At 35.3% G+C, this 13,188-nt stretch overlaps 1 protein-coding gene across 4 annotated transcripts in view; it reads left to right on the top strand.

Moving 5' to 3' along the window:
• Positions 1 to 8,965, top strand: part of LOC111624532 (synaptotagmin-1-like) — a 31,285-nt gene extending 22,320 nt beyond the window's left edge. For 2 of the 4 annotated variants that reach the window (XM_023367396.1, XM_023367395.1), the window contains exons 2-10: positions 334 to 605; positions 3,059 to 3,237; positions 3,319 to 3,441; positions 3,526 to 3,693; positions 3,761 to 3,934; positions 7,149 to 7,266; positions 7,367 to 7,500; positions 8,413 to 8,605; positions 8,699 to 8,965. In XM_023367396.1, the coding sequence (XP_023223164.1) occupies positions 356 to 605; positions 3,059 to 3,237; positions 3,319 to 3,441; positions 3,526 to 3,693; positions 3,761 to 3,934; positions 7,149 to 7,266; positions 7,367 to 7,500; positions 8,413 to 8,604 (1,338 nt within the window). In that variant the 5' untranslated portion in view covers positions 334 to 355 and the 3' untranslated portion in view covers position 8,605; positions 8,699 to 8,965. The remainder of the gene's footprint in view (positions 1 to 333; positions 606 to 3,058; positions 3,238 to 3,318; positions 3,442 to 3,525; positions 3,694 to 3,760; positions 3,935 to 7,148; positions 7,267 to 7,366; positions 7,501 to 8,412; positions 8,606 to 8,698) is intronic. The other 2 variants (XM_023367397.1, XM_023367398.1) reach the window with 2 other exon arrangements.
• The last annotated feature ends 4,223 nt before the right edge of the window (positions 8,966 to 13,188 follow it).

The raw sequence follows: 13,188 nt of genomic DNA, 5'->3' as shown, positions 1-13,188 counted from the left end.
ATGATGGCCCGAATATCGTTAACTGATTTTTGGACCATCAGAAGACAGTTTTGCAAGTTCTTTGATATAAAACTTGCCGTTCAAACATTCAATATCGTAACAGATCTATTCCTACCATAAAATTAGCCGACATTTCTGTTACCATTTACGTATTTCGATTAAGAAGAAACAATATTGAAGTTTATCGGAAAGATTTATATCTGTCAGAGTTTATTCCACAAAGTGGGATTCGAACCCGCTACCCGACGGGCGAAAGCAATGCGGACATTTTGAATAAAAACACCGTTTTCAAACTATATATTGAATTATTGTTAATGTTTTTTTCTGTTATAGGAACAGTGTGCTGTTCCAAAAAATGGCGCCGTCTTTTCACCTTGAAGACCTGCTAAGTCGATTAAGAAGAGATGGTAAAATCTACAATGCCGTATCGAACGATGTCTCGCAAAAAGGAGCGGGACCGGAGGGTTCCCCAGAAGTCCCTTCTCCTGTTACTACTATACCAGAAACGACTGTCCCGCTCAATGAGACGGTCGCCGAAGTCACCGAAAATCCTCTAAAGGATTTAGCTGCTGAATACATGAATAAATTTTCTGAGATGACGCACAGTAAGTACGAATTTACACCTTCGCAATTAAAGTATTCTTCGTTTGCCGATTGCCTTGTCACGTGTTTAAGATAGTCTTACTTGGAGAGTACTTTCAGAACGATACTGTTTGCTTAAGGGTGTTATTCTCAAAGTATTCCCTGTGCTTTAAATGCGTGATAACACGATAGAATACGCACATTCCTCTATCTTAAATGGCCACTTTCCGTGTGATCGGTCCGAAATGGTTTCTTAATATACGAAGAGCTGAAAGAATATCGACTTTTCAAGCTACCGAGTTCCAAAACTTCACGAAAAAGTTCAAGTACTTCACATAATAGCTTCTGTACTTAATAGAAGTTCATTTCTGGAACTTCGCTTCCATCAGAAATGATACTTTAATTCCTTTCTTAAATGCAGTGAATGCCACATGAATTTCCTACGATATTCGTGTGATGTTCGCTACATTACAGAATGCGGTTTAAGAAAGGAATTAAAGAATCATTATGAAGGAAGTTGAGCTCCAGAAATAAACTATTATGAAGTTTTGGAATTCAATATCTTTAGAACAAATAACTACTGGGCCTAACGATTGAAAAGTTCATCAGCTCAATACCTAATTAACGTGTTCAATTTGTTTCTTTGATGAAATATTTTAAATTGGCAGGTTTGGATGGGGTTTTTCTCTGTATTACTTTATAAATCTTTACGTAATACGAATTGCTGAAGGCAGAAACGTGCTGTGGTATTCCAGTTGTTCCGCACGAGCATCATTCTAGACTGGCAGATTGGATGTGACGTTCACATCATTAACTATATTGAAACTTCTTGAGATAAATGTATTTTGTTTACATCAATAAGTAAAAATGATTTCGCTAGAAAACAAATTAATGTTTTAGTAAACAACCTATAAAGTTCAAGGTCGTTTGAAGGGCACGCCATTGCCGTACAAAGAATCTAGTTTAATGAGTTATATCTCGGACACTATCAATGTCGGAAATAAAAATTTTATACTCATATTCGACAAGAGATATTCTATCCAATTATTATGCTAAAAAGTTGTCGAATATGAAATTTTCCTGATTAAATTCCAGATTAAAATTATAATTTTAATGGAGTATTTTTAAAGTAAATTCAGACTGTTAATTTCTCACGCGGTAATAATAAATATTCACATTGATGCGGTCTTTATATTCTTGCAATTTCATAAATGTCTTTCTAATGCTTACTAATTTCTAAAAATAGAAGGAAAAAAATCGATGAATAATTCAGAATATTGGATTTTTATTCTCTTTTCTAGTTTTGATTGAATGAAGGGATGAACACGAATTTGCAGGATACATTTTCATCTCTATCTTTTCATTGTAGGTACTTACATTTGTATGCCTACTGCTGATGCTTTTATATGAATCTAATATCGATATTTATGAATTTTAATGAGTGGAATGAATGCCCGAAATAAAACAATAAAGTTATTTTAATTAGTATTGACAGGAATTAATTTTTCGTCCCTGTTGTGAGCCCATAGAAAATGAATTGAAAGTGTTTTCTCGTAATATTAGCAGCGTAATACTTCCAATAATCTTGTCAGCAGGCTACTTCCGTGTAAGGATATTGGAAAATAAATAGAATCACTTCTTTGGAGGTGATAAAATCTAATATATTTTAGAGGATCAGTGTAGAAATCCTAAGAAAAATGAAGCTTAAAATGATGACTCCGTATTGGAGGATATTTGTAGACTAAATCTAAAGCTTTTCTCTGTGTTTATGGTTCACTTTAGATATTATAGTCTTTTACTTAATAAATTAGATATCCTTTTTAGTATCTGGAAGTGTATCTCTACTACAAGAAAAGGATTTAGTTCTTATTTGGAGCAGGGACTATACTTTTGTCTTTGAGGTGGATCTTTGGTGTCATATAAATGATGGTGCACAATAAAAACATATAAAGATAGCTGCCTTCTAACTGTAGGTCGTTATAATAGTGCACTGACTGTGTTCTTGTTTTTTGTTGGGCATCAACGTTTCGAAGGCACCAAGAAGTATCTGGAAGAAAGAAGGACAGACTCTACCCCAACAGAATTTCATTTTGTATCCTATAACAATACACTTCTACGCTATTACCCGGGCAACTTAATTCTAATCATAGCACTTATGTGTCGAGTATATCCACACCTCTCTTAAATTAGAATACTACAAATTTAATTAAAAAGGCCTTAAGAGAAGCCGATTAGAAACGAAACTTTGTCTAATTAAATAAGCTGTACTTAAAACTTTTATAGATTTATGAAATATGAGGTTAATATAAATTTTACATTAAAATCGTCCATTATTATTTCTTAAACTGTGTTAATTATGCATAGAATGACCAGACGAGATAGAGGAATTTGTTACATGGCACAAATAAGTAGTGGTTTAAAGAGCATAAATTGGAAATTGACGTAGCCATATTGTAATCTTGTGTATACTTTACAGTACCCGTTTGGGGTATCATCGCTATCGCTATCGGTATTGCCCTTCTGTTTCTATGCATTTGCTGCTGCTGCTTAAAACGTTGGTGCAAGAAGAGGTTTAAGAAAGACGGCAAAAAAGGATTTAAAGGTGCAGTCGATTTTAAAGGGGTTGGTTTGTTAGGTGGTTCCTTTAAAGAAAAAGTGAGTAATTGTCCGTTTCCAATGGTTTAGATACGATTTCATTAAAGTAAACGTAACTTTGCTGTTGTTGAAAAATTCAAGGTTCAACCGGATATGGAAGAATTAGAAGAAAATATGGAGGGTGAAGAAGAAGAAAGTCACAAGTCAGAAGAGAAATTAGGACGGTTACAATATAAACTAGATTACGACTTCAATAGCAACAACGTAATTAATGAGCCGGATGCATTTGTTACTTGGCTTTAAATGTTTCGAACGTTTGAAGTTTAAATTCGCATTCATCCATTACAGTTGGCTGTCACAGTAATCCAGGCGGAAGAATTACCCGGATTAGACATGTCGGGAACTTCTGATCCCTACGTAAAAGTCTACCTGCTTCCAGACAAGAAAAAGAAATACGAAACGAAAGTGCATCGAAAGACGCTTAATCCCGTATTCAACGAAACCTTCAATTTCAAGGTAAACCAAAGATAACCTCATTCAATTCGTTACATCGAGAATAAATATTGCTTTTCCCTTTTTGCAGGTGCCATTTTCAGAGATTACATCCAAGGACTTAGTTTTCGCCATTTTCGATTTCGACCGATTTTCTAAACATGATCAGATTGGAGAAGTCAAAATACCTCTTGGCACTGTTGATCTGGCTCAAACTATCGAAGAGTGGAGAGATCTCACTAGTGTTGAGGGCGAGCAAGGACAGGTTCGTGCGCATCGTTTCCTCACGCCCATTGATTTTTTTCCTTAATTTCAGGTGCCAGGACGAACACTGACCTTTACCTGTAATGGCGTCGCTCTTCCTTATTCTTTATATCGATTAAATGGCATACTTTCCGTTTCTTTACTTTCTCCATAATACGGTGCCCTTAACACCATTACCAAAAAAGTATTGTTTCCCTCCCTACGATTGATTTCTCAAGATAAAGTCTGCGTGTCTGGTTGTCTGTTCGTCACTTTTTGTGTATATGTAACCGTGCCTGTGTATGTTTGACAGACGTAGAACTTACACCCATTTTCTTTCTCGAACGATTAAAGAGTGAAAGTTGTCGCGTTGTACGCGTCTGAGACGCGCGTACAACGCGACGCGACGGCAGTAGGTATTGTGGAGAAAGTCGCGATGCGGCCGTAATTCGGTATAACGTTATTTATTTATTTATTTTCCCTAATGTATGTCGAAAGTAAATGTTTCTATCCAGTTTACAATATCCCGAGGAGAAAAATCATATTTAATTTGCTTTTTTTATGTTGAATGTAGTGTTATTCTACCGTTACCAATGAGTAGAATAGTTAACGAAAATTCAACCCCCCCGGTCGTAAATTATGACAGGTAGAGTTGTTTCTCCAAAATCTCATATTAACTATAATTATCTACCATTTATACATAAAGGGTATGGGGACCGCGAGATTTGTCATAGTTGCTACGTCACACTAGATATTGTATAAATGGTAGACGAAATTTATGACGATTTTAGTTATAATTATAGAGTTTAAGTGTTTATATAGTTATATAAATTAATTATTGTAGAGAATTTGATCTTTAATATTAAATGTAATTAATCTTTAATTATAATTAATGTTAAATGATTTTACCAGAGATTAAAGTAATTAATGTAAAAGAAATATTTTAAAGTAATTTAATTCATAAAGTGGTTGAATATCTGAAGATATATTTATATATCAGTGTGTTAAATAGATGTGTTTTTGAACAGACTAGTCATTGTAAAAGAAGTATTTAGAAACGACGTGTTTGATTTAGTGTAGAAACAATTGTTGGTTCACATAAACTGAGTGTTAGGTGTGTGGATGCATGAACTCAAAGTAGCAGTCGATCACTAGAATTGGTATTAGTTGTCACTGTAGTGTTTGCTGCGTGTCTATACATAGCACAGTTGACTGGACTACACAGCAAATTTGCCATTCATAGAAACGAAACCCCGTTTCGGAAAGCTCACCGATGTTTTAGTGTAGTATTTGTTGTGGTATACTGCACATTATATAATGAGTCTAATTCACTTCTATCAATAAACTCTCTCAAGTACTTAGCCTGGCCTTTATCAGACACGAACCCCCTTTTAGCATGTTTGTTTTAATTGCATTGTTGCCAAATGTGTTTGTAACTTTACTTTGTACATTTGATTTTCTGTTAATTGATTTATTGAAACGAGCTGCATGAAAGTTTATGTTTTTGTGCGTTACTTTTTATTTTCTAACCACACTGGTTTGATTTTTAATGTTAATCTTCAGATGTATTATCACCACTTTGTTCTTTAAAGGTGCGAGCTACACTAGATCTTTTATTCCTCTGGCCATATTGATTTTTGTCTGCTTCTTTTCTCAAACATTTTCTCTGCATTTGGGTTCCTGTTGCCAACCGTAACCTGCGGACATTTTTATAAATCGTCTGTGCTCTCGTCAACCGTCTCCGTCCCGCCATTTTGTAAGTATGTCGAATTCAAAACAGGAACTGAAAAGTGGCATTTTTTGTTTATTTTTTTTTAACGTTCTTCGTGCCGAATTAAGTTTCTGTTGCGTGTTTTTTTATAACTGATTAAAACGGTTATTGTTTTTATTAACGCTTTCCAACGTCTTTTTTATTATTTTAATTATCATTTTGGGATAATTCCAGCCTCAAAATATACGGTAGATTCTAATACAGTGGGCTTTTCTAATTGAACGCTTCAGAAAAGTGTTTTTGGCACTAGTGCACTCGGTGCTTTATCTGGATCACTCAGTATTGGCACCAATGCACTCAGTGCTGCACCAGTTATAGTCTACAGAGCTTTATTAAATTTTAAATTCTTAAGATTTTATTGCAGAAGAATATGTTCGCGCTGAAAACTAAAAAAAAAAAAAAAATGTAAGCAAAGAAACAAGCATGGAAAGTTGGAAAGCGTTACTTATGTATACAAATATATATAATACGTGCATATGCATGACTGTCTCATTTCTTATTTTGTAATAAGATTTAAATTTAAACAAAGTTTAATTTTAAGTTGATTTGAAATTCGCGTTGTGCATGACATATTTGTGTTTCATTTTTTTTAATTTATTTTTTTATTAAGAGTAACATATTTTATAACAGAATTTTTAAAAAATGCGCTTGTAGTAGTAATAATAAGTAAATTATCCGGTGTTAAAACGACAAAGCTAGTTAAAAATTAATGGAAGAACGTCATCGGAAACGTCGATAATTAAATTAAACACTGAATGGCAACTAAAAGAACACACAAAAGAAAAAAAAAAAGGTGAGAAGCTACTGAAAACATTGTGCAGTAACGATTTATTAATGGTTATCCTGATGAAACTTATTTTAAAGTAATGATATCAGGAAGAAGTTGAGGCCTGACAAAAGTGATCAAAAACGAAAACAATTCCAGGGTTTCGATTAATTTTGGAGTGTCCTGTTAATCGCGTATTGCGGTTAATAATAGGGCTGACAGTTTCGAGCCCCGTAAATGTATATCGGAGCGTGATCCCGGTAAGTCGATCGGATTTTAACACGTTTACTCAAATTTAAATAACGTCACGCTAATTAATAATAGTATAAGTATAGGAAGTGAGTCACGCATGTGTTTTCTGTTGGGCTTACTACGTCACTCCCCGATATACTAATAATCCCCCCCGGAGCGGACATCCTCCTTTAATTCTCAATTTATAGGACATGCCAAAGATTTTTGAGTATTTTTAATTTAAATGATCATTCGAATCGCCGTCGTACGAAAACACTGATCGACGAATTCGTAACGTTACACTTTTTAGTGTAACGTAACTTTGCACCAGGCGTTACAGCCAAGTAACACTGTGCAAAGTAGTTACGAATTTTTAATCAAAATTACTGTCAAAATGTCGGGAGAAGTATTTTTTTTTTAAAGATAGGAGCTATAACAATAACGCTCGTTTCTTGTCGTCACGAACAGGAAAACAAGCTAGGAGATATTTGCTTTTCGTTGAGATTCGTACCCACATCAGGAAAACTAACCGTCGTGATCTTGGAAGCCAAAAACCTAAAGAAGATGGACGTCGGAGGGTTATCAGGTAACCTGTGAAAAGTCGCTTCTAGTAATAAAATATATTCATTTTAAATGTGTGAGCTGTCGTCACCATCTTCTACTCACAATTTCTTTCGTTTACGTAGATCCCTACGTCAAGATCGCCATTATGCAAAATGGCAAGCGTATCAAGAAGAAGAAGACGAGTATTAAGAAGTGCACCCTGAATCCATACTACAATGAATCCTTTACCTTTGAAATTCCATTTGAGCAAATCCAGGTGAGACTTTTTTAATTCGTCAAACGAACGGGAACAGAAAATTAAAAAATGAGAGAGTCGAACGGATGTTAAATCCCCGAAACCCATTTGAACAGGTTAAGCGAATTTATAAAAGTAGCGCGCTCCATCGATCGAGGGATAAAGTTAAGTGAAAAATCGATGAAATGACGTCTTTTGATACATCAATCAAAGCACAGTGACGTCAATAGTCTAGTAGCAGCGCGCAAAGAAAAAACAAAATCAATCTTCCGATTCCCTAATCTGAGAGTCATTCTGGTCATTTAGCAAAAGGCAATGAGGCGTTGTTCCGTCTGAATACCCATAAAAGTCCACCTTAATAACACTATCGACTAATTTCCGAATTAAATTTGAACATGTCATTAATTAATAGAGTGTGGCCCAAAAGTCGGTTAACTCTGTTAATCGATTTTTGGCCTAGCCTCTAAAATTTCAGGCAGGTCTGCTTACAGTACGGTATCAAAAAGGGAAAGAAGACCGATACGAAATAAAGCTATTCGCGACGAAATTTATTCGAAGCTAAAGCATAAATATTTAAAAAGCTCTTTTATTCCCTAACAAGAAAAAAAAAAAAAAGGATATAATGCAATCCTAACCTTTTGAATTATTTATGGACGGAGCGGTGTTGAACCTTTTCAATGTGAGAGAGTCGTTAAGGCAACAGTTATCACGCGGGACGAATAGAAGATAAATTCTCCACGTGCGTTTATACGTCACGGAGACCGTCCCATATAAGTTGTACGTGTGGCGAGAATTGCGCATTCCTTCAATAACAATCGTAATAATAGAGTTGAAACGGAACACGAAACTAGCGAATCACACCCTTTAATTTATAGAAGAATGCGGTTTTGACGCCTCCCGTGTTTTCTTTCTTTTGTTTTTCATAAATAACAGAAAGTACAATTGGTCGTCACAGTCGTCGATTACGACAGAATCGGTACATCCGAACCAATTGGAAAAGTGGTGTTGGGATGCAACGCCACCGGAACCGAACTACGTCATTGGATGGACATGCTAGCAACCCCAAGACGTCCAATTGCTCAATGGCATTCTCTGAAGGACCCCTACGACGGACAAGAAAAATGAGGTGAGGAGGAATCTCCGGCTCGCTCTTACATTTTCGTCCCTCTCCCAATATGTGATTTTTATTTATTTATTTATTTGTTTATTTATTTTTCAGATTGTTTCAAAGGTAATTGTTTCTGTGTACATCATGTCGAAGAATATAATCCCGTTTTGTGTCGGACAAAACGGATTATAAGCAGTTTCTCAAATCTCTTCCAAGTATATCTTCTCGTAGTTCTTTTCACGTGATTTTTTGCTATAGATTTGATTTAGGAAAACCGAAAACACACTACCTTTTTGATTTTCTTCCTCGTGTTACGGGGATTAAAAACAAAAAAAAAAAAAAAAAAAAAGCAATCCACACACACACCGAAAAAAAAAACAGCAACACAACAACACAATTATACGAATTTTTCTCGATTAAAAACAATTCTCTAGATAAAACTCTAATCGTGATACATAGAATTTTACTAAGAATAGGAATTAGAGGTATGTTCGATGTAAGAATTTAATAATTAATACAATGGAAACAAAGAGCACCCGTTTAATAGGACCATGTATTATAATTATGGAAACTTCATCATATCAATGCTATTTATTATGTAGTCGTTACGTATACATCACCAGAACATATTCTGCCTAATGCTGTCCTGTGGTATTCGTGTATATTTGTGTAGTCACGAAAATAATGAAAACAGACAGTTTTACAAGCAAAAATCAGAATTATTTGAGAAATTTACCAGTTGTTTCAGCTATTTTTTATGTATATAGAACGGGAATATATATATATATAAATATATAAAAAATATATATAAATACATAAATAAAAAAAAACCATATACATACATATATATATATATATACATATACTGTACGTATAAAACACATTACTAAAATAGATGAATGTGATAGAAAACAAAAAGAATTCTTCGACCCCGTATATAATGGCATTCGGTTTGTCGAATGCCGTTAAAAGCGGGTCGCGTAATTTCGAAGTTTGTATAAAAATCTGATTGTTCTTTATTCACTTACAAGAATCTGGACAAGAAGGGGGGGCGAGTGACTGTGGTGTCGTTGGTCAGGTTTAGGTCTGGGAGTGCCTTGATCGCTTACACTCTATGAAGTCTTTCTTGTAAATGTGCTTTATTCGTTAAAAATTATTAATAATTATAATAATAATTATCCGATCGACAGTCGTTGTGCTGATGTTAAATTTGAATCTTTTATCGAGTTCACTTTGTAAATATTGGAATTGTTTCAAGTTATAGATTCTTTTAACTGTAATAAAGAAACTTCATTACCCGATTGGAAGGTTTATTCGCAAGTCTTATGAGGGATCTTGCTCGTGTGGGTGTGTGTGTGTGCTTTGGTGTCGTTAGAAGAACGAAAATTAAATTGGCACACAACTCAAATCGCTAAAGAGGGGGGGGACAGTTTCCTCCTTAGAACGAAAATTCTTCCTCGGTGGTCCTAGCAAGAGATCTCGAGTGCCATCAGGTCCCATGCTCTTATACTTTTCGATTATAATCGCCGCTCTCGTGTCGACCCAAAAGGTAAGAGAACTTCGAAATAACGCAATGTCACTAATTTCCAAGTTAATCTACCTTACGTTGACATTTGTCTTATTTTATATACATGAACGTTGTGCTCTCCACAATGAAAATCGTCGGCTTTCCGGTTGTGAAATTTCCACCCCTTACATAAATTGTAGCGCTAATGTGAGGCCTGGCGCTCTAATTCCTACGTTACGGAATTTGACCCAATGTAATTACTGATGTGGAACGTCAAAGGGCCTCAAAACAACGCAGAAACGAATGAAAGATGTAATTAGAATGACTTTAATAGCGAAGTTAATCCCTCGTTATAATAATAGTCCGTTTCCGTTTAAGGCGCACAATAATTATCCTTTAGACATTTTGTGTGCGTGAAAGGGGAGTTACGGAACAGATAAATCGTTATTATTGTGGGTTACGGTTTACACGCGACGCAACTGTCGGTAACCATGATTACGTCCACGCGCACCTTACGTACTGCGACAACCTCAAACATTTTAAAACAAATAACCATTCCGCGAGTTTTTTAAGGTGCGTGTGTCCTCTTGTAAAAAAGAAGAAAGGGCTGGAAGTAATTATAATACATAAAAATACAGTACAGAATTAGTCAAAATGACGTTGAAAACCTTTCAAATTAACTACATTTACTATGGCATAAAACACCCTTCAATATGGGCCTCACGAGATTGATAGTACGGGAGGGCGATCTCTCAAGGGGAGGAATAAGAAATCGCCCCTAAGAAAATCCGGTCCATGATTTTATTCACTGGACTAATAAGGAGGTGGGGGTTCCACGAATAGTCCTGCTTAAGTCAGTGTGGTAATCGAATTCATGTCACACTTCCTCGAATCAGATGATACCTTGTGTGAATGATACCAGAGGCCTCAGTTCTCAAACACTGGCAACTCTTGAGAGGTAGCAGGTGAATGGCACACGACATCTTTCAGAAACCCCATAGAAAAAAGTTTTAGGGCGCGAGTTCGATGATCTCGGTGGCTACTTTGTCGACGTCATTTTGTCTAATTGCGTGCACGCGTTTGTTTTGTATACGTCGAAGCGGTTGCTCGGAATTCCTCTTCTGTACCAAACATGCAAATGAATAAACATTTTTTGTGGAAAGTCAACGAACGAACGGCAATCGCGTGTAATCACTTCAATACGTAACAAAAACATTCGAAACACCTAAAAATTCAGATAAATATTTTGACTGGAAAAAAAAAATCAACGAGTCTGGTGCAGAATCTAGTTATTCATTTCTGTTGTCGCGAATACGAACGATTACAGACGGAAGGCTCCACAATACCAGAGACCTCGGTTCTCAAAATAAATATGTATTGCCCTCTTATTTAATGGAGGAGAGAGGTTTTTTATATATTAGAACTTACGATGGGACCAGCCGAAATCCAACTTTTGATGTAACTTTGGCTCTGCGCGTCAAAATGTCGCTGTCTCGATAAAATACGGTACAATTATTAAAGAATTAAATTATATAACACATACTTGCTAAGAGAAGACTGTCATAATTTTCATCATGTGCAATAATCTATTCACGATTTTTAGTAAATCCTAATGTATTCACTGGTAGCAGCTCGGTGTATGGTTGGAGCGATACACAATGTTTTATATCGGATTTCCCATTGTTTATAGTGTTTGGCGTTAATGTGCGCAACAATGAGGAAGACTGAAAAATGGGTGTTTACGTAGATTAACGATGTAGAAACGGGGTAAACCACGGAATTCTTGTTTCGAAATGCGTCATGATATTCCTGGTGTTTACTCTGTATTATACGTCACGTGTTTACAAGACATGTATTTATGTAGCGCACAGTACAGATGATTTCCGTAGCACGCAGTATGGTTGATAAGAAGCTATGTAAACATTATAAAGGTATTTCGAAATGTATACTCAACACATGGATCCGAATATCATGGAAAGCATGGATACACTTAAGAAACCACTCCCGGAAAACTATTTTTCGCGCGAGCGATGACAATGAACATCTAAATTTATTTGTTAAATGGTTACATTTCTTGTTTTACATCGAGTTTTTGCTGATTGCAGCTAATTCTAATTGCAATTTTAGTTACTTTGCATTAAAAGAACGACATCAGAAATTTCGGATAGTATTGTAAATTACGTAAGAGAAACATGAACACAGTATATTGTTTCGTCGTTATTTTCTGGAACGTTTCACCCTATTAAGAAATTGTCTACAATAAAAATTTGACTAACACACAATTTTTCGAAAAGACTGCAATTAATAGGAGAATCCATTCACGGATCCCTCTACAACAGAAGAATGTATTGTTCTAATTGAACAAGTAACAAAGTCCCGTTTACTAGTACGTAATGCATCACGTACTCGTAACTTAAGTATTAGAATAAGACATCAATTTAATCTTCGCGATAGTTAACTAACTTTTCGGCCAGCCTGTGCATTCTTATTCCATATTCTACGTGGATGAATATGTATAGTATGACTCCACACTTGATCTTAATATTCTGTACCGTATTCATAGTTAACAATGCCAAGAAGTGATCTATAGTCTTCACCAGACTATCAAAATGGTCCACGATAAAGAAGTCTTTCTTCATTACATAGAATATTTAAAGCTTTGAATACCTCTTATTGTTTTTCAACAATGAAGCATGCGAGATAAGACAGTGTGAAAGGATTGGAAGATAGAATTTATGTTACGTTATAAAGCAATTTAGAAACATGGAATCATTTTCTTCAAATTTGCCCCTAGTAAATGAGATTAAAAATTCTTGTAAATATGCAATCATTCTATAAAAGCCACACCATCGAGAAACAATAGAGAAATTTCTACAGGATGACTCAAAATTCTGCATACGAAACACCTGAAGTGATGCATCAAACGTGTTTGCCACAGGTGTGAGAGAAATGTATTTACAGTCAAAGTAATAAAACAAACAGTCTAAAAATAGAATTTATTCCGCAATCAAATTTCCATATGAAATTTAGACTAGAAATTCGGAAATCTGTCATAAAATCCGCTATTCTTCTACGAAAGACGTAGTTTCGCCGA

Source organism: Centruroides sculpturatus, unplaced genomic scaffold (genome assembly GCF_000671375.1).
Source record: "Centruroides sculpturatus isolate CEXI.00-Female unplaced genomic scaffold, Cexi_2.0 scaffold360, whole genome shotgun sequence".
In the NCBI taxonomy this organism is placed as follows: Eukaryota; Metazoa; Arthropoda; class Arachnida; order Scorpiones; family Buthidae; genus Centruroides; species Centruroides sculpturatus.
The sequence above is the reverse complement of the archived record's forward strand: the minus strand, read 5'-3'. Positions and strand labels throughout refer to the sequence as shown.